At 38.1% G+C, this 20,197-nt stretch overlaps 3 protein-coding genes across 5 annotated transcripts in view; 2 read left to right on the top strand and 1 right to left on the bottom strand.

Moving 5' to 3' along the window:
* The first annotated feature begins 3,072 nt into the window (after window positions 1-3,072).
* On the top strand, window positions 3,073-4,452 carry LOC108746286. The gene is made up of 4 exons (XM_018482958.1): window positions 3,073-3,227; window positions 3,304-3,594; window positions 3,643-4,325; window positions 4,430-4,452. The coding sequence occupies exons 1-4, from the start codon at window positions 3,073-3,075 to the stop codon at window positions 4,450-4,452; spliced, it is 1,152 nt and encodes a 383-aa protein (XP_018338460.1).
* A 5,065-nt stretch (window positions 4,453-9,517) lies between these two features.
* LOC108746285 lies at window positions 9,518-10,314 on the top strand. Its single transcript, XM_018482957.1, has 2 exons — window positions 9,518-9,649; window positions 9,760-10,314. The coding sequence occupies exons 1-2, from the start codon at window positions 9,518-9,520 to the stop codon at window positions 10,312-10,314; spliced, it is 687 nt and encodes a 228-aa protein (XP_018338459.1).
* Window positions 10,315-16,126: 5,812 nt separating this feature from the next.
* The window catches only part of LOC108746292 (xyloside xylosyltransferase 1), a 21,090-nt gene continuing 17,019 nt past the window's right edge, over window positions 16,127-20,197 (bottom strand). For all 3 annotated transcript variants that reach the window (XM_018482963.1, XM_018482965.1, XM_018482964.1), the window contains one exon: window positions 16,127-16,406. In XM_018482963.1, the coding sequence (XP_018338465.1) occupies window positions 16,197-16,406 (210 nt within the window). In that variant the 3' untranslated portion in view covers window positions 16,127-16,196. The remainder of the gene's footprint in view (window positions 16,407-20,197) is intronic.

Below are 20,197 nucleotides of genomic sequence, written 5' to 3'. Positions count from 1 at the left end.
TTAGGTGCGAGATCAGAATGTTGAAGATCTTATGTTCGATCCTGCTTTTCCCTTTTTTCATAATTTTTTTTTAATAAATAACATTATTAATAAACATATTACTCCAAATATATTTTTTATAAAATTATAGCGTGCCAGAATGCAATCTAGAATTTTACTTTACCGCGTCATATATCTGGTCATCTGTTTGTATTTTTCTTTAGTGGAATAAACCTAGAGAATGCACTTAAATGACGTATCAATAATAAAACTTCAAAGCTAATAGAGAGTTTTTGCAATTACGTGGATCCAGATGAACGCCTTTTCTTAGTCGCTAGAATGAAGATAATGTGACCATGATATCGATTATGTATCTTTTTTCCTAGAGTGAAAACGTGAGAAGTGAAATTTTTTGTATGTATGTGTGTATATATCTACATTTTTGCGTGACGCTGTACGCGTAAAAAACACATACACGGCGTTATACGAGCCAATCAGCTGTAACCAGTATGACTCGCGTTCATAATGCCGTTGCCGCGCAACAGTACGAGTACAACGTTAGAATTAAATTTTATATATATCATTATACACATTATATATTATAATATAAAACTCTAATATTGCATAAAAATGGACACAGAGAATATCTGCATGAATATCACAGCATGAGTAATTTTTAGTGTGTGTTTATTGATATATTATAATACACGTAAATTTAACATATTACACGTATGAATATACTATGACATTAGGGTTGTCTTAGCGCCACTACCGTGTCTCCAGATCAGTAATACGTAGGCTGTTGGAAAAGTTTCTGCAAACAATATGAAAAAAACCATGTAAAATTCGGTAAATGGCTTTATTGTTTTACGAAGTATTCGCCTTTAAAATCGATACATTTTCGCATACGCTCGAACCAATTTTCGAAGCATCTTTTCCACTCTAAGGATGGAACCTCAGAAATCAGTGTACGAAATGTTTCAACAGCTGCTTCAGGCGACTCAAATCGCTTATCACGCATCTTATTTTTAATGTTTGGGAAGAAAAAGAAGTCATTAGGTGATAAATCAGGTGAATACGGACAATGAGTCATTAATTCGATATTATTACTGGATAAAAAATCAACGGTTTGACATGCTGTGTGACAGCTGGCGTTGTCATGATGAAGGATGATGCGACGATTTCGGTTTGTTCTACGCAATTCATTTATGACTTATGGAAACAAATTGTTGTATATACAATCAGTATTTACAGTCCTCTGATCCTCTAAAGCCACGGTTGTCACATGTCCGGTATAACTGAAGAAACAAGCAATCATTTGCTTGGCAGCACTGCGTGAACGAACAACTTTTGTTGGTTTCGGTTCATTTTGAAATACCCAAAAAGTGGATTGTTGTTTACTTTCGGGCTCATACGAATAGATTCATGTTTCGTCCCCAGTAACGATGTTGTAGATTAAATTTGACCGACCTCGGTTGAATTTCTTGAGCATTTCTTTGCTCCATTTAACACCTGTTTTTGAGCTTCAGTCAAATTGTGTGGAATCCAACGACTGCAAAGTTTCCGTACGCTCAAGTGATCATGCAAAATCATATGTATTGCTTTCATGTCAATGCCTAAGGATGCCTGAATGTCGCGGTATGTTATATGCCGGTCTCGCTCAATCATTTCACGCACAGCATCAACATTAGTGGCAACAACAGACGTGGATGGACGACCTTCACGGAATTAATCACTAAGAAAAGTACGTCCACGCTGGAATTCGGCAAACCAATTATAAACAGTTCTATTGGATGGTGCTTCATCCCCAAAAGCCAAATGAAGTCGATCGATACATTGTTTCGGAGTTAGATTACATTTGTAATCGTAAAAAATCATTGCCCGAAAATTTTCACGCGAAATTTCCTTACAAATTTTCTTACAAAATAACTTCTTTTAAAATACTATGCAAACAAAACTAGTTGGCTTGGGTACAAACTGTCAATTGAATTATAGGTTAAAAACGTCTAATTTTACGGATATGATAGTAGCAGAACGTTGGCGCCACTGGAAGTACTAGATTGCAAAAATTTTTCCAGCAGCCTACGTATCGCGTAAAAACTTTGAAATACTATTAAAACATATTTAATAATAACTATTTAAATAATAGTGTGATAATAGTGTTAGGTAACAGTAGTTATTGAAAAATGTACCAGAAATGGCAAAAAAATTTTTATTAAAAAAATAAAATATTACCTCATAGATAATTGCTCTTCTATAACAATGAATAATGGAATAAGTGCTATAATCTGACTGACAATGAGTGTCGGTGTTAAATGAAAATCCTCAATAGAAACTGAAAAGTATAGTTTGAAAAACTTAAATGGTAAAATATTGTTAATTCTTGTGTTTAAATAACTTTGAACACAATTGCAAGATCTTCAAGAAAACAAATAGACTATCTCAAATGTCACGGGGACAGTTTCAGTCAATTTACGCAGGTGACAATTGAACGGGATTACTGTACATTCATTTACCTTATGCAGTATGCTTGATATCATTGACAAAAAGGAATCGTAACGCGACTTTTAGTCAACTTATACTAGCTGTCACAAATATTTTCATTCGGCGGTTCGATGCAAAGGTACGACAATGTAAAAAAGTCGATGTTTTTGGCTTCAAATCAAAATGTGTCAGTATTCACATCTATTATCATTCCTACTTCTCACTTCATTACTGTTTTGTCGTAGCGCGCGACACTCGGTCTCAGGGACGACATTAGTTTGAAATTGTTAAAAATTTTTGACCTGTGTCTTTCATGTATGTTTAAAAGTATTCTGTTACTAATATTATAAGGTACTATTATTCATAATAGTATATTCATAAATAACAACGGTGTAAAAACTCTTTATGTATAAACAAAATAAACAAAATAAATGGCGAAAAAGAGTCGTCGCATAATATATATAATTAAAGATAACAGTCAAAGATACATAAAATAAAATAAAAAGTACAACGGCGTATATTAAAATATAAAACAAACAAGTTTCGGCTGCTGGATTGAGCCCTCCTCAGATGTAAAAAGAATATAATACAGTATAAAAGACTGTGGCCATGGATAGGGACGTTTACAGAGACAAGATGACCGAGTTATTGGGGGACTCAGACACGTATGTCCCTATTAAAAGAGATCCGACCAAAAAGCTTACATCAGCCTTGAGGTCTATGCTCACTGGGTGGAAGACCAGAGGTCACATCAAGGACTCTGAGTATAAAGCTTTGTACTGCAGCGATGGTTCTCTCCCGAGGGCTGCCAAAGATTCACAAGCCTGATTGTCCCCTTAGAATAATAGTGTCATCGGTGGGCAGTCCGCTGCATCCTTTGGCTACTTTTCTACACAAGAAATTATTTAAAGCCATCCCGAGAGCTGACAGTTATATAAAAAACAGCTTTGAACTGGTCGAAAGGCTGAGGGATGTGCACTTTACGGGGACACATGAGTTGACGTCTTTGGACGTTACCTCTCTGTTCACGAACGTGCCAACGGAGGTGGCGATCGATTGCGTTAACGAACATTGGCCGGCGGTTTCTGGGGATTGCTCTCTACCTAAGAGAGAATTTTTGGGAGCAATACGGTTTGTCCTGGACTCTTCGTTTTTTGTCTTTGACAATGTTTTTTACAGGCAGAGCTTTGGCACCCCCATGGGCTCTCCATTATCGCCGGTGATTGCGGACCTAGTGTTGAGGAGATTGGAGACGGTGTCCTTGATGTCTGTAAATTTGGACATTCTGTTCTATTATAGATACGTTGACGACATATGTACTGCGTTGCCCCCCTCTCAGATCGACGTGCTATTAGAGAGATTTAATGCATTCCATCCGCGCCTACAGTTTACCGTAGAGAGAGGCGGAAAAACGATCAATTTCTTGGACGTCACTGTGTCTGTCGACAATAATCGCTTTAATTTCGATTGGTACCGTAAGCCAACGTTTTCAGGTAGATTCTTAAACTTCCACTCTAATCATCCATTGACGCAGAAGAAAGGAACCATCTTTTCATTAGTCGACAGAGCCTTTTTATTATCCGACGTTAAGTTTCACACAAAAAATTTGACCTCCATCATTGACATTTTACTTCTGAATGACTATCCACTAGATTTTATCTTTGACTCCATCAATCATAGGATCAAAAATTTGATTAGAAATAGACACAGGTTACACGATACCGAGACTGACATTGACTTAACTAATAAACCTGCTTCTTGGCTTACGGTACCTTTCATTCCGCTTCATACAGAGAAACTTAGATCTTTGAATAAAAGCAAAAGTGATATCAGGGTGGCCTTCCGCAGCCCCAACAAAATGGGCAAATATATAAGAGTCCAGAAGGATTCTTGTCCCAGCACTTCGAAAAGCAACGTTGTTTATAAAATTCTGTGTAATGATTGTGACGCTTCTTACGTTGGACAGACGGGCAGACAATTAAAAACTAGGATTGCCGAACATCGTAATCATATTAGACACAAAACATCTGCCCGCTCTGTCATCACCGATCATAGGTTGAGTCACAATCACGATTTTCAATGGGACAATGTTCTGATATTAGACGAGGAACCTTCGTATAGAAAGCGCTTGATTTCGGAGATGCTACATATTAAAAAACAGAAGAACAGTCTCAATTTGCAGACCGACACCGAGGGTCTTAATAAGGCATATCTACCGATAATAAACAAAGTCTGACTTTCGATCCTGTCGACCCGTCTCCTCTCTCAGTGCGTCGCGTGCCGTCTTAGCGAGCGTTCGGTGTCATGTGCGATGTTGACATGTCTGACTTCGACGATTACATCCCTATCATTGTCAGGGATTTTCACACTTGTCATGCATTGCGGCGATTTTCATTTCCTGTTCGGATGCGTTGGTGAGTGAGCACTTGGCTTCTTATCTGCGGCGTGTTTTGATTTTAAGTTTTTAAGTTTTTTGGTTTACTCTTCTTTTATGAGTTCCCTTCTTTTTCCGTTTTTCAGTCAGCACTTGACTATGTTTCTTAACATCGGTTTGATTGCCCCATCGCACATACAACATTAAGCTACGTCGAGATCCATCACATTTGCTGATTTCCGCGCGTTAAAAAATGTTGCGTCACTGAATGTTATCGATTTATTATCTTTTTCTGTTGTATTCTTTTATGTTCTTTTATGTCTTTTATATTATATTCTTTTTACATCTGAGGAGGGCTCAATCCAGCAGCCGAAACTTGTTTGTTTTATATTTTAATATACGCCGTTGTACTTTTTATTTTATTTTATGTATCTTTGACTGTTATCTTTAATTATATATATTATGCGACGACTCTTTTTCGCCATTTATTTTGTTTATTTTGTTAGTATATTCATAACTTTATTATTCATATATTATGAATAATAAACTAACATTATATATTTTATGTCGAAAAATGGCGAAAAAACAGTTAATTTTTTTTTTATTTCACCAAATCTAAAAATCTGAAAAAAATCACGAATATAATTTATGATAAGGATTTATCTGCTGAATTATTTTAAAAGTGATAAAACATTCATATCATATAAAAAATGCAATTTCAAAATTCTTGAATTTTTTAAAAACAGAATTTTGAGCCAAGAATGACAAAAAAATTCTTACTCTAATCTTTTCGATATCCTTTATATCCATGATTTTTTTTTTGTAAAGATCCGTTTAGGTTTAACGGAGAAAAAAAATACTAATGAAAAATCACATTTTGTTCGATATCTCAAAACGGTGTGGCTCTTTTGGGATAAAACTTTCCACAAAATATTCTTTCATCGGTGTGTTAATTTTGTCCCCTGTAGCGATCGATTACGTGCTTGGGCCTGAAATCATCTCCTTATCCTGCTATACCCTTTGTGTTTCAACCACTAAGTTTATATTATATAAGATATTTGTATTTTTTTAATTTTGAAATTTATTTTTTTATTAATTAAATAGGTGTCTGCGTTCCTCAAAAGCATCCCATTTGACGTTGCGATTAACCATAGCTACTGCACAGAGACCGATATTTAAAGTTTTTCTACTGGATCAATTCATCGAAAAACTTTATATTAGATCGACTAATTAGTAACGTAAATAATCGATCTCGCTCGTGTCTTTGTACATCATAATATCTGTACATGAAATCATAAATATAATTAAAAATCTAAGAAGATGTAGCATTTCCCATTGCATAAGTGTAGATCATTTATACTTTATAAAGTATATTACGTAGCATAGAAGTGCTTTTGGCTAAGAAATATAAGTTTAAGATATTTTTTCAAATACATTAAATTATAATGTCAAAATATAAACAATTTTTTTTAATATTAAGAGATAAAATTTTTGTTTTATCGGGATTAAAAATTTGATTTACTTGATATTTTCTCTTAATTTAAAAATAAATATAATAACAAAACTCAATCAACGGGCGAAGTAAGAGTCAACCACATTTTTTTTAATTTTTTATAAAATTATATAATATATTATTATATATTAACTGCGACATTCGTTGGAAGCGTGTGCTAGTGATGGCACAACTGAACATTGATCGCTGACGTTAGAGCTATGGCAGATCTGCTCAGTGGGTGTTGTCACGTTGTCGTAAGCTTCAAGTAGCTTGAGTGTCAGACTCCCGATTGCGCATGCATCTTCGTGGCTCGTCTTACGACCACGGATTTGCACGCCTGCACGGTCTGAGTCTTCACGTCACTCCTCGAAGTACCGCGATTTCCAAATTGGGGGGCAATCGAATAGGTCAGACGAGGTAATTTGTCGCTTCCATATGCAGGCACTGCTGACGGCAGTAACTTGTAATTTATTAGTTTATAGTCTAATTTTTTGGTGTGATGTTTCATCGCAGTTAATATAATATATAATTTTATGAAAATTAAAAAAAAATGTGGTGGACTCTTACTTCGCCCGTTGATTGAGTTTTATTATTATGTTTTGAAAGAGTCCTTTGAATTTGTTTATTTATTTTAAAAATAAATATACTTTTAGTATACAGTTATAATTGTGCATATTTATAAATCATATTTATATGTCATGTCTTTTAAATAAATTGTTCCAATACAAAAATATTTCTGTTATTGTGTACAAATGTACTTTTTATTCATTAATTTTGTTATAAATTTAGATTTTTTTTTAATTCTTGATAGTTTATATTAAAAAATATTTTTCGAACTAATTTGTTCAAATAACATTTTGTTCCGGAATTATCGTTACGTTTCATATTCTCGGAGCAAGTAAACAGCTCGTCGACATCGAGCCGTCAAAAATAAACATATCGCTCCTGTTCTAATTACGCTGTCTGTCTCAAATGGCACGCGACCCCCCTTGCGCAAATCCCGAAAACTGTCGATCGCGCACAAGTTCCGTGTGCGAATCGTCAATTCGCTACCTAATCTCGATCGATGATCATTACCGAATATTCAGTGCGAACAAAACGCGTATCTCCAGTGCATTCTAATCCCTAACATTTCGAGATACGCATACCGCGAGAACCATCAGTGCGAGAAAGAATTACGGGAATTTGCAGCGAGATTCGCCGGTCGCATATATTATCGCAATACTAAGTCTTATAACGGCGTTGAAAATTTCTTCATCGGAGTACCAAGCACGCATCGAACCGAACATACTATAGTTCGGATTACGAGCATTGCCTATTGCCCGCTTCAAAAGCAATTTTATTCCAACTTACGAATAAAGCAAATTGTTAAAACAAAGAGAATCGATATCATTACAGCCGCCTTGGCGAGCGAGCCTTCGAATACAAGGTGACACCAGCGACCCGTCACGAAACATACTTTGGTCCATTGAGCCGGATCGTCGCCAAGGAGAGTGATTGTTCCTTTGTTTGATTCTCGATCTTGCCGAAACGTGCTTTCAGTTGGAAACAATGTCGTCTCTCGACGAATTGATGAGCATGCAAAACCAACAGATGGGCGTCATATCTCGCACGCTCACAAATTTCAAGAAGCTTGGGCAGGCCAAGATGACACGTGCTGTCACGCGACTATGTCTCGCAACCCTCAAGGAGACCTTTGCCAGATGCCAAGAGCTGGATTGCAAAATCACGCTAGCTGCGGACGAAAAGTCGAAGGCAACCCATGCGTACTTCACCCAGAACTTCACTATTTCCTGACGTGTGAGGACTAATACCACGAAGCTGCCGACTACATGGTATTGGACTGCCACGAGGCCCGCGAACCCCGTCCCGCTATACATGAAATAAGTGATCTAAATAACTCTTTTCGGTCATCGTCGTATCTTCCGAGGATCAACCTGCTGACTTTCGACGAGTTTTGACAAATGGGAAAGCTTTCGCGATAAATTCAAATCGATGATCCATGAGCATCAAAATCTAACGAACGTCGAGCGCATGCACTATCTGTGTTCCTGTGTAAAGGGGGATGCAAGTAACGCCTTAGACCATCTCGCCAATATTTCGCTATTGCGTGGAATATTCTCGTTTCCTGGTATGATAATAAACGTCGCCTCATTTACATTACACAATACATTTACAATCGCTTTCTAATTTACCGTCGCTTACAACAGAAACCTCCAACGACCTTCGCATGCTTCGCGATCAAACCAACAAAGCGATACAAGCTCTGAGCAATTCGGTTGCGCGACTGAACATTGGGATGATTGGCTTGTTTTTCTAGTGTCACAAAAACTCGATAAATCATCACAAAAAGCTTGGTAACTTAAACTCGGCGATAACCTGCGTTATCGCGAACTTGATCAATTTCTTGCATTGCGTATTCGCGCGTTCGACGCGATTGCATCGGCGAACGCAACGGAAAAGTCACAAACGACTTCCAAAAAGAAAACTCTCGCCTTACATACTGCGTCTATCGTTCCGTTTGTATGCTCATTGTGCAAAACGAACTATCTATTGTATCAATGTTCTACGTTCCTAAAGCAAACTCCGTCCCAACGTTTTGAAAAACTCATTAAAAACCAGAAACGCTGTGTAAACTGTTTCAGTACGAAGCATTCCGTGAAAGATTGTACAAATCCTCGCGCGTGTCGACAGTGTAGTAAACGGCATCACACATTATTGCATTTCGATCATTCCATTCAGCCTGTCGACGCTAAGTTACCGTCGATGTCCGTACCAACGAGTAGCGAGAATGTCACCGCCGTCGCTACGCATTTATTGTCAAAGACCGTAGCGCCGAGCTCCAAAATCTTGCCCGCTACGGCGCGCGTACGAGTTTATTCGCCCCGTTTTATCACCGTTCGCGCGCTCTTCGAGCAGGGATCCATCTCTACGTTTATCTCCGAATCACTTGCTCAACGCCTACGCCTTGCGAGAATTAATCGCTCCGTTTGCATTACCGGCATTAGCGAAATGCAATCCGTCATGCGTCACGCTGCGCAAATTACGATTACCCCGGCGCATCGCGACGGACCTGCCAACTACCACTGCGTTTATACTTCGATCACTAACAAAATATTTGTCGGATCGAGTCGACTGCGTACTAGAAGCACGTCGCAGAGCTTGGACTTACCGACCGTGACCCCATGAGTTCGGATTCAGTCGATCATAATCGGTGCCGATCTATTCGCACGCTCGTTCTCGACGGTGTTCGAAAAGGTTCCGGACATGAGTCTACCGCGCAAAATACTACTCTCAGCTGGATTCTGTCTGGACCAGTAACCTCGTTTCTGACTTCTAAGTCAATTTTCGCGCTTGCGCATCACGGAGTCATTATTGAGACTCTTTGTCGCGATCTTTGTCGTTTCTGGTAAATCGAGTACTTCAGGAAGCTCCACAGAGCCCTGAAAAACATCAGTGCGAAGAGCACTTCAAAGCCACACATTTCCGTACGCCGGAAGGACGTTATATCGCTCGACGACCGTTTAAAAACGGACCATCTATCTCGATAGGCGAATCGCGCTCTACCGCCGTTTCGAGCTTTCGCCGCTTGGAACAACGCTTAATTCGCGACCCCATTAATGCTTCCGAATATCGCGAATTTCTCGCAGATTACGAAACCTCCGGTCACATTATCAAAAGTCCACAGACAAAAATCAGCAGACAAAATCAGAGCAAAACTATTACATTTCGCATCATGCTGTCTTACGTGATAGCAGTGCAACCACCCGCTTACGAGTGGTCTTCAATGCTTCATGCCGCACCAAATGGAATATCGTTGAACGACCATATGCTCATTGCCCCTAAACTCCAGAAGGATTTAGCCACTGTCATAATGCAGTGGCGCCAATACCGTTACGTATTCACCACCGATATCGCTAAAATGTATCGGCAAATATTAGTCAATTCCAGGGACACCTCAGCGCATTGTATGGCAATCTAACCCTGACGAACCAATCACGGATTACCGTCTCCTTACCGTTATCTATGGCACAGCCGCCGCTCCCTACTTAGTCGTTCGAGTCCTAAATCAACTCGTCGACGATGAAGGTGCCGCATTTCCGCTCGCGGTTCCCGTTTTACATCATCAGACATATGTCGATGATTGCGCTTTCGGCGCAGACGATCAAATTCTTGTTCGACAAACACGCGATCAATTGAGAGAGTTATTAAAGGTTTTCATCTTCGAAAATGGGCAAGCAACGCCACCGCTCTGTTGTCCGATCTTGATCCCACGGATCATGGTTTAACATCTCATAAAGTTCTTCAAGACGATAACCTTAAGGTTTTAAGAATACTGTGGAATCCTACGCTAGATATTTTTCAATTCCGTGTGACGGTACCGTCATCACCCGCAAGAAACAAATGAGCCATTCTGTCGACTATCGCCAAATTTTTTGATCCTCTAGGATGGGCTTCTCCCGTCAGTATTACCGCTAAAATTTTTATGCAACAATTGTGGTCATTGCAATGCCGATGGGATGACGACATTCCCAGCCAACTTTTTGATTGCTGATTTAATTACTATCAACAACTTTCGTGTCTCAACGCGATTAGCACTCCGCGCTGGACTACTTACGGATCTCATACTTTACGCTGCGCCCTTCACGGGTTTTCCAACGCCTCTACTGCGGCTTTCGCTGCGGCTGTATACCTTCGTACCGTCAATATAGACGGCTCAACCACCGCCTCACTTCTCGCCGCCAAATCAAAAGTGACTCTTCTTAAAACGATCAGCGTCCCGCGATTGGAGTAATCCGCTGCGTTGCTTCTCGCACGCTTGATGCATTTCGCGCGCTCAGCGCTCCAACTCCCTAACCTCGAGTGCCACTGCTGGACGGATTCCACCATTACACTCGCCTGGCTGAGTCAATCATCTTCCCGATGGAAAACCTTTGTCTCCAATCGTGTTTCAGCTGTCCAATCACTCCTCCCTTCTTGGCGTCATGTTCTGACGCACACCAATCCCGCGGACTGCGCTTCACGCGGTCTCACTCCCAATCTTTTCAAGACACACGTTTTATGGTGATCAGGCCCCGCATGGCTACATCCTTCCGAATCCTGGCCAAACTCGTGTCCTTCAGTACCCTCCGATATTCAAACAACGTCCGGAGCTTCCGGTATGCGCCTCGCACGCCACTCCCCAGTGGGATCTTGCGTCTCGCTACTCTTCGTGGCCAAAATTACTACGAATTACCGCGTACCTTTACTGTTTTCTAAGTCGACTCCGACGTTCTAAAAACTCGCAAATGAATATCGCAACTTTACTCTCCGAAGAAATTCAAAACGCAAAACGCTACTGGCTCAAAACCATGCAGTCAAACATATTTCTTAATGAGATCGCGACTCTAAAACAAAAGCGCCTGGTATCGAAGAGCTCTCCGCTCTCCGTTCTCAATTCTTATATAGACGATGGACTTATTCGGATTCGAGGAAAACTTCGTCGAGTTGTCTCCCAGAAACGACGAAGAATCCCATCGTCGCGCACCCGCTATTGATACTCATTATCCAGCACCATCATCTTAGAACGTTACATGCCGGTTCTCAATTAACGTTCGCGTCATTGCGACAAGAATTCTCCGAGCTCGCACCACCTTTCGATCCGTTCTTTATAAGTGCATACCATGCACGCGTGAACGCGCCGACGTGCCCGTCGAACTCATGGGTGACCTCCCGGCTGCAAGAGTCAACCGTATCGCTCGCGCTTTTGTCCATACCGGCGTCGATACGCAGGTCCGATCGCTATCGTATCCGATAGATCTAGACGATTATCACGCGCTAACCTCCGGTCATTTTTTAGTCGAAACCTCGCTTCTCGCTCCCGCCGAACCAAGCGTACTTAACTTAAACGAAAACCGACTTTCGCGTTGGCAAATGGTTCAACACATAACCGAAGGTTTTTGGAGATCTTGGTCCGGTGATTACTTGTATACTCTTCAACAACGCCCACAGTGCCACATTGTCCAGCGACTGGCTAAAATAGGTCAAATCGTCCTCATGCGTAAACCTCTGGTTCCACCGAATTAATGGGAATTTGGCCGGATTACGGCGTGTCATCCCAGCGGTGACGATTTAACTCGCATCGTCACTATAAACAGGGTTTTCCGAGCCTTCCGAGTATAACCGACCAATTGCGAAACTTTTCTATCTATCATGATCAATTCCGAAGAATCTAAAGATTCCGTCATGGCGAGCGGATTTTCATTTAAATGTGCCTGATGTTACCAATATCGCGAAACCTTAATTTTTAACTGCATTGCGTCGCGATTTTTGTACTTTGTGTTAAACCACTTCCGTTATTATACTATTCTTGTATTTTGCATGCTTTGATGCGAATTATTTCAAATGCTTTCATTCGAGGCGGGCGGTATGTTCCGGAATTATCGTTACGTTTCATATTCTCGGAGCAAGTAAACAGCTCGTCGACATCGAGCCGTCAAAAATAAACATATCGCTCCTGTTCTAATTACGCTGTCTGTCTCAAATGGCACGCGACCCCCCTTGCGTAAATCCCGAAAACTGTCGATCCCGCACAAGAAGCTCCGTGTGCGAATCGTCAGTTCGCTGCCTAATCTCGATCGATGATCATTACCGAATATTCAGTGCGAACAAAACGATGTGTCGCGTATCTTCAGTGCATTCTAATCCGTAACATTCCGAGATACGCATACCGCGAGGACCATCAGTGCGAGAAAGAATTGCGGGAATTTGCGGCGAGATTCGCCGGTCGCGGATATTATCGCAATACTAAGTCTTATAACGGCGTTGAAAATTTCTTCATCGGAGTACTAAGCACGCATCGAACCGAACATACTATAGTTCGGATTACGAGCATTGCCTATTGCCCGCTTCAAAAGCAATTTTATTCCGACTTACGAATAAAGCAAATTGTTAAAACAAAGAGAATCGACATCATTACAGCCGCCTTGGCGAGCGAGCCTTCCAATACAAGGTGATACCAGCTACCCGTCACAAAACACATTTAAATAAATATATATTTATTCTATATACTACGTAGACTGCTGGAAAAGTTTCTGCAAACATGAAAAAAAAACATGTAAAATTCAGTAAATGGATTTATTGTTTTTCGAAGTATTCGGCTTTAAGCCATTTAAGATACATTTTTGCATACGCTCAAACCAATTTTCGAAGCATTTTTTCCACTCTAAGACTGTAACCTCAGAAATCAGTATACGAAATGTTTCAACAGCTGCTTCAGGCGACTCAAATCCCTCACCACGCATCTTATTTTTAATGTTTGGGAACAAAAAGAAGTCATTAGGTGATAAATCAGGTGAATACGGACAATGAGTCATCAATTCGACATTATTACTGGATAAAAAATCAACGGTTTGACGTGCTGTGTGACAGCTGGCGTTGTCATGATGAAGGATGATGTGACGATTTCGGTTTGTTCTACGCAATTCATTTATGACTTCTGGCAAACAAATTGTTGTATACCAATCAGTATTGGAAGGTGTAAATCTTTGGCATAGGAATAGAATTCTACGCCAAACTACTTCCGTATTCCAAACCGCGTATTTTAAAATAGTTTTTGGCGTATTTAGGAATAGTTCTTGGCGTACTTTGGCATAGAAATTTTTCCGAAGTAATACATTATTACATTCATGACTTTTTTAATATATAAATGTTGCATAAATGAGTATGCGTACTTGTAATGCTAATATCTTATATACGCATTGCCGCAGTGGCGCAAAAAATTACATTTTTTATCTCTACAATCGATGTCACCATTGACACCGATACCGACGAGATAAGGCCGCAGCGTAGACTTTTGCATAACGCATAACGCATAGTGCATAAGCGAATCAACTAATCATAATCTTTCTCTTCCTTCCATTCCATAGAAAAGAATAATTTCACAATTAGTTGAGTCCCTTATGCATTATATGTTATGCAAAAGTCAATGCCGCGGCCAATACTGTTAAATACAGTCGGTGTCTATGGAAGTACGCGTGACTGTTAAATTTAAGTGATTAGGAATAAGAAACTGATAAAACGATACTAATTTTATGATTTATTAATTTCGTAGATAAAGGGTGTCCCAAAATTAACGCAAGATTTGAATTTGCCGCCATTTGTGCAGTAAAGTGTTGGCAATCCAAAAAAAAAACAATTTAACAGCTGACAGTTTAGGGTTAGTGAAAATGGAGCGTTACACGATAGAACAACGTGTGTTCATTATTCAACAAATGGATGCTGATTTTTCGAGCAAAATCATCCTAAGCGATGAAGCACATTTTCATCTTGATGGCTTTGTTAATCGCCAAAATTGCCGCTTTTGGGGTACGGAGAACCCACATGTGATTGTCGAAAAACAAATGCATCCACAACGTGTCACTGTTTGGTGTGGATTTTGGGCTGGAGGCATCATTGGACCATACTTTTTTGAAAATGAGGCTGGTCAAGCAGTGACTGTTACTGGTGCTCGATATCGCTACATGATAACACAGTTCTTTCTGCCGAAATTGGATGATATTGATGTGGCCAATATGTGGTTTCAACAAGACGGTGCCACATGCCATACAGCTCGTGAAACAATTCAGTTACTGCATGAGACGTTTCCAGGTCGTGTACTCTCTCGTTTAGGTGATCAGAATTGGCCCCCTAGATCGTGTGATTTAACACCATTAGATTTCTTTTTATGGGGTTATTTGAAATCACAGGTCTATGTCAACAAGCCCACAACCACCCGTGCATTAAAGGAGGAGATTCAACGCTGCATCAACGAAATTCAGCCACATTTATGCAAAATGGTCATGGAAAATTTCGACAAACGAGTGCGTATGTGCATGCAAAGCCGTGGAGGCCATTTGCCCGATGTGTTATTCCACAAATAACCCTATCCTATGTACTTTATGATTCAATAAAAAAATAACAATCAAAAGACTAAAAACTGTTTTCTATTTAATTCAAATCTTGCGTTAATTTTGGGACACCCTTTATGTATAAATGTTAAAAACTCAATAATCGATTTATATTTAAAATTGATTTTAATGTTATCATCCAAATTTGATTATATCAAATAGAAATGATAACTACACACAAAAAATTATAATTTTTCGGCAATATATAGGATATTATAGCATTAAAAATATGCGTACTTATTTATGCAGCAGTTATATAATAAAAAATCACGAATTTAATAATAAATTATCGAAATATTTATGTCGAAATATTTCGATAATTATCGAAATTAAATTTTCGATAATTAATCGAATATTTCGATTATTAATTTTAATTATTAATTTTTCGATATTCCTACTTTAATATTTTCATATGCAGAACAATAAAAGAATATTATGTGACAAAATTATTTACATTTAACGAGTAATCTTCACATTATCAAATCTGGTTTATTTTCATCGAAAACTTTTTTTATATTACCTACAACTTCAAAGAAAATTGACAAGCTAGATTAAAACGGAACCCCTTATAACATAACAAAAAATATATATCTACATATAACAAAAATATATGTATAAATATACATATAATAAATGCAACCCTCTGAGTTATTAAATATTAAATATAACCCTCCCAAAAAAACAGTAAACAAAACGAAAGAAAGAGCAGAGAAAGAAGAGACATTTTCATTTTTTTATCATTATTTGTAATGATAAAATAGTGAAACCAGAATTTTCTGAATTTATCATATAGTGTAAAAAGAAATTGTCATATGTTATTTTAGCTAAAAATTCCTTAATATTTTTATTTTGTTATTCCTATCTCGTAACACTATTTTCTTCAAAAAATAGGATATCTTTTATATATCCAATGTTTACTATATCAAAAGATAATGCATCATTTATCATCAGGTATAGGAGTATTACAATTTCCATGCCACAATTTGATTTCTGAATGACATTCTGAATAATTAGCAAATACATCTGTGTAACCACGATCACGCCACCATGTACAAAGTTGCCTATTCCAACCACAATCTATCATGTGAATCAGTTCTGGTCTTTCCATGCCTAGAAGCGTATAAAAATCTTGATCGCCTAAATGACCCTATAACAAAAGAGATAAGACATTAATTTTGTTACATTGATTGATTAATATGAGCAACAAAATATCAAGTATAGTAGTATATCCTATAATTCACTTTTAATGATCCACTTATAATTTTATACAGGGTGTCTCAAAAATAGGGTAGGTGCCGCATTGGGGGCATAGGAGTCAAAGGAAAATAAAAAAGTCTTATACCATTTTGAGAAATTTGCGGTAGTTTTTGAATTAAAAAAGAAAACGTATAAGCCAATGTGCGGTGAAGCCGCACCGCGCGAATTCGTAGCACGGCCCATCGTGCCTCACTCGATAGCGATGAGCAGATAGCAAAAAAGATAGCGCTTCGCCGCCTAGCATGGCGGTTCTATATGTTTCGCCACATCGCGCTTACACTATCCAAGAATGTTATTTTAGCTGAAGTTTTCATTACATATTTCTTATCGTCATAAATCACGTTGTTTAGCACAATTACGTTTTAACACAATTAGGTTAAGCTAATTAGTAATTAATTAGAGCACTACGCAAAGCGTATGCTGACTGTCGCGATACCTTTCCGCTTGCTTTATTAAACGATTCTATTTAATTACACTTCGAGACACACTTCGTCGAAGCTATTGCGTTGTTTTATGTTATATTTTGCCGGAGTGTATTACTCGTATTTTTTGACGTGTTACAGATATACCTGAAATTACAGTGTAAGCTCGCGTAGATAGCCGCTACATTGTAAACCCAGATGTATTATTTTAACATGTATAAATATTTAAAAAATGATATATTTGTCTGAAGTCCTTTTTTACATGTTTTTTGCTGTTTATAAGTTTAATCGTACACCGTTAGAAACGTTTTTAAACTTTATTAAAGGGATATTGGAATGACCATTTTTCGGCCGATTGGCCGAACTTGATCGAGGTCAAGGATAAAATCGATTTTGTACCGTCCGCTTACGCCCTCTGAAAGCTCAGGCTCTCATTGCTCTCATGCGCTGTGAGTGCTGTGAACACTCAGGTTTCTAGCTGTTTCCAGCCGCGCGCTGTTTCCAGTCGCTCGGTTTGCTCACATGTTATTTAAGACAGAACGCAATCTGAAATATGATTACGTTCTAAGTCACACTGTCAATACTAAAAATCTATAATATATGTGACGTAAAATATAGATTTTAAAATAGCGTTAGGAATGAAGGAAGTAGTGCTATTATGTTACACATGTATACATGTATTGGGAGTGTGTATTAATTTTAAAGGATTTTCAAGAGATGGCAACTAGTAATATCGCATCGGGTCATATTGTTGCTACCTTCATGACCAAAGCATCATCATGTGGCTTTAGTTTTCAGTATGTGTCATTTTGCCGAAGTGTAAACAACATTGTTTTTTTAAACATTGAATATATCGAATTTTGTGCTAACACTGTTGCCACAATTTGCGGGAAGCTTTGCCTTTTTGCTTCCATTTGAAGAAAAATGCTGCTAAAAATCAACGAATGCTGTCGGAAGCTTATGGAGATTATACTCCATCGATTTCAACATGTGAGTACTGATTTCGACGCTATAAAAAAGGTGATTTTGACACAGAAGACAAGAAACGTCCAGGTCAGCCGAAAAAATTTGAAGATAAGGAAGTGGAAGCTTTACTCAAAAATGAATACGCTACTATAATCCGAAACGCAAAAAATCATAGTGCAGGTCAGGCGAACCATCAATATCGACGGCAAAGCCGAATATTCATAGCGCCAAGGTCATGCTCTGTATTTGGTGGGATCAGCTAGGTGTAGTGTATTATGAGCTGCTCCAATCCAACGAAACCATGGGGAACGCTATCAATAACAATTGATGCAATTGCCGAGTATTGAAGCAAAAACGGCCAGATTACGAGAAAAGACACGACAAATTGATTTTCCAGTATGACAACGCTCGATCATATGTTGCAAAACCAATCAAGGAAACGTTAGAAGTGCTTAACTGGAATGTCCTATCACACCCGCCATATTATCCAGATGTTGCTCCTTCCGATTACCACCTATTTCGATCGATGACTCATGGCCTGTCTGAGCAGCGCTTCTATTCTTGTGAAGATACCAAAAAATGGGTCGATTCGTGGATAGCCTCAAAAAATGTGTTCTTTCGACATGAAATCCCCCTATTACCAAAAAGATGGAAAAAAGTAGCAATAAACAATATTTTAAATAATTAACTGTAACTATTTTTTCACAATAAAACTATATTTTTACCAAAAAATCCTTTAAAATGAATACACACTCCCAATATTTCAAATACATGTTTGCATCCGAAGATATATTTATGTCATAGTCAGAATGTTCACTTAGTAAAAATATACTTGTTGTAACTTGCTGTTAGTCAATGTATACATTGACCAATAAGTGTATACATTTACTAAAACACTTTGAATATGATGTACTTACATACATTTCATAGACGTACAGCGTCGTATAAAAATTATGCATATGACTATTGATCATGTAATGTACGTTATATATATGTATAGCACATATATATATATATATATATATAACATATATATTATAATATATAGGGTGTCCAAAAAGACCTTGGATTTATGAGCTGAACATAAAGATGACCATAACTAATCGTGAAGGAATGTGAATTGTACTTGTATACATAGTATGTTAAAATATAGTGCGGAATACATAGTACGTTAAAATATAATGCGTTGACCTGTAATTCACGTTCTATGACTCAGTTACGGCCATTATGCTAAAAGTTTACATAATGTTTTTAGAAGAAACGTTTCAGATAAAAGTTAAGTAAGGTTTTGAAAGCTATTTACTGATATTCAGTTTGACCTTGAGTGGCGTCTGCAAGGTCAGATCAAAGTCATATCTATTTTTTTTTAATGAAACATGCTATTTTTATTGAAGACTCTAATACATAATTATTATTGATATGTTGATTTATACGGGGATATAAGTTCGAAAAAAATTCTCGGTCTAATACAGAAATGATCCCACAAATATCAAACTGTTATAATTATAAAAAAGTTTGATCTTTCATAGGATTACTGTTAAAATTTCAGACAAATGTGTTCATTAGTTTCTTTATTTCGGTTATGTCAAGCAACCAGCTTTTGGTTCCATCATGATAATGCATCCACTTACATTTCTTCAATTGCAGACGCAAAATTCTACGAATTAGTTCCGCAAGCATCGTATTTCACCAGATTTGGTAATCGAAATGCCTTTGACAGTAAATTAAAAATAGTCAGGCCACAATGAACGTCTCTGACATTTGTCTATAACTAGCACGATTATGACTATATATTTTGTTATAACCAGCCCACAATTAACGCCTCTGGCAGTAAATTAAAAATAGTCAGCTCACGATAAACGCCTCTGACAATTATCTATAAGTAGCCAAAGTACGATTTACGAATGTGGCATTTTGTTATAGCTCGTCAGCTCACGATTAACGCCTCTGGCAGTAAATTAAAAATAGTCAGCCCACGATGAACGCCTCTGACATTGGTTCATAATTAGGCAAAGCACAATTTACGGTTATAACATTTAACTATGTCACTTGATAAATAAAAGTATGATAAATAAAAGTGATATTTTCACGAATGACATAAAAATACTAACCTTTCCCATTCTGACTTTACAGGATACCCTTCAACAAGAGACACAGTGTAACACGATGTGACACGGTGCATCATTACAGTCTTGTTGTTCGCCAATGGACAAGGATGAGATAATCACTGTTGTACTGAGTGAGTGGTTTGTGAGAAAGCATCCATAACCAACTCTTTTATATATATATATAT

This window comes from Trachymyrmex septentrionalis, unplaced genomic scaffold (genome assembly GCF_001594115.1).
Source record: "Trachymyrmex septentrionalis isolate Tsep2-gDNA-1 unplaced genomic scaffold, Tsep1.0 scaffold164, whole genome shotgun sequence".
NCBI classification, from domain to species: Eukaryota; Metazoa; Arthropoda; class Insecta; order Hymenoptera; family Formicidae; genus Trachymyrmex; species Trachymyrmex septentrionalis.
The sequence above is the reverse complement of the archived record's forward strand: the minus strand, read 5'-3'. Positions and strand labels throughout refer to the sequence as shown.

Bases quoted from the DNA above. Each gene is read 5' to 3' on its own strand.
- LOC108746286 (XM_018482958.1), top strand. From the start codon at position 3,073: ATGGATAGGGACGTTTACAGAGACAAGATGACCGAGTTATTGGGGGAC. The intron at 3,228-3,303 runs GTATAAAGCTTT...TTGTCCCCTTAG, and splicing joins GGTCACATCAAGGACTCTGA to AATAATAGTGTCATCGGTGG. The intron at 4,326-4,429 runs GCAAATATATAA...TACGTTGGACAG, and splicing joins CCGCAGCCCCAACAAAATGG to ACGGGCAGACAATTAAAAAC.
- LOC108746285 (XM_018482957.1), top strand. From the start codon at position 9,518: ATGAGTTCGGATTCAGTCGATCATAATCGGTGCCGATCTATTCGCACG. The intron at 9,650-9,759 runs GTAACCTCGTTT...CGAGTACTTCAG, and splicing joins GCTGGATTCTGTCTGGACCA to GAAGCTCCACAGAGCCCTGA.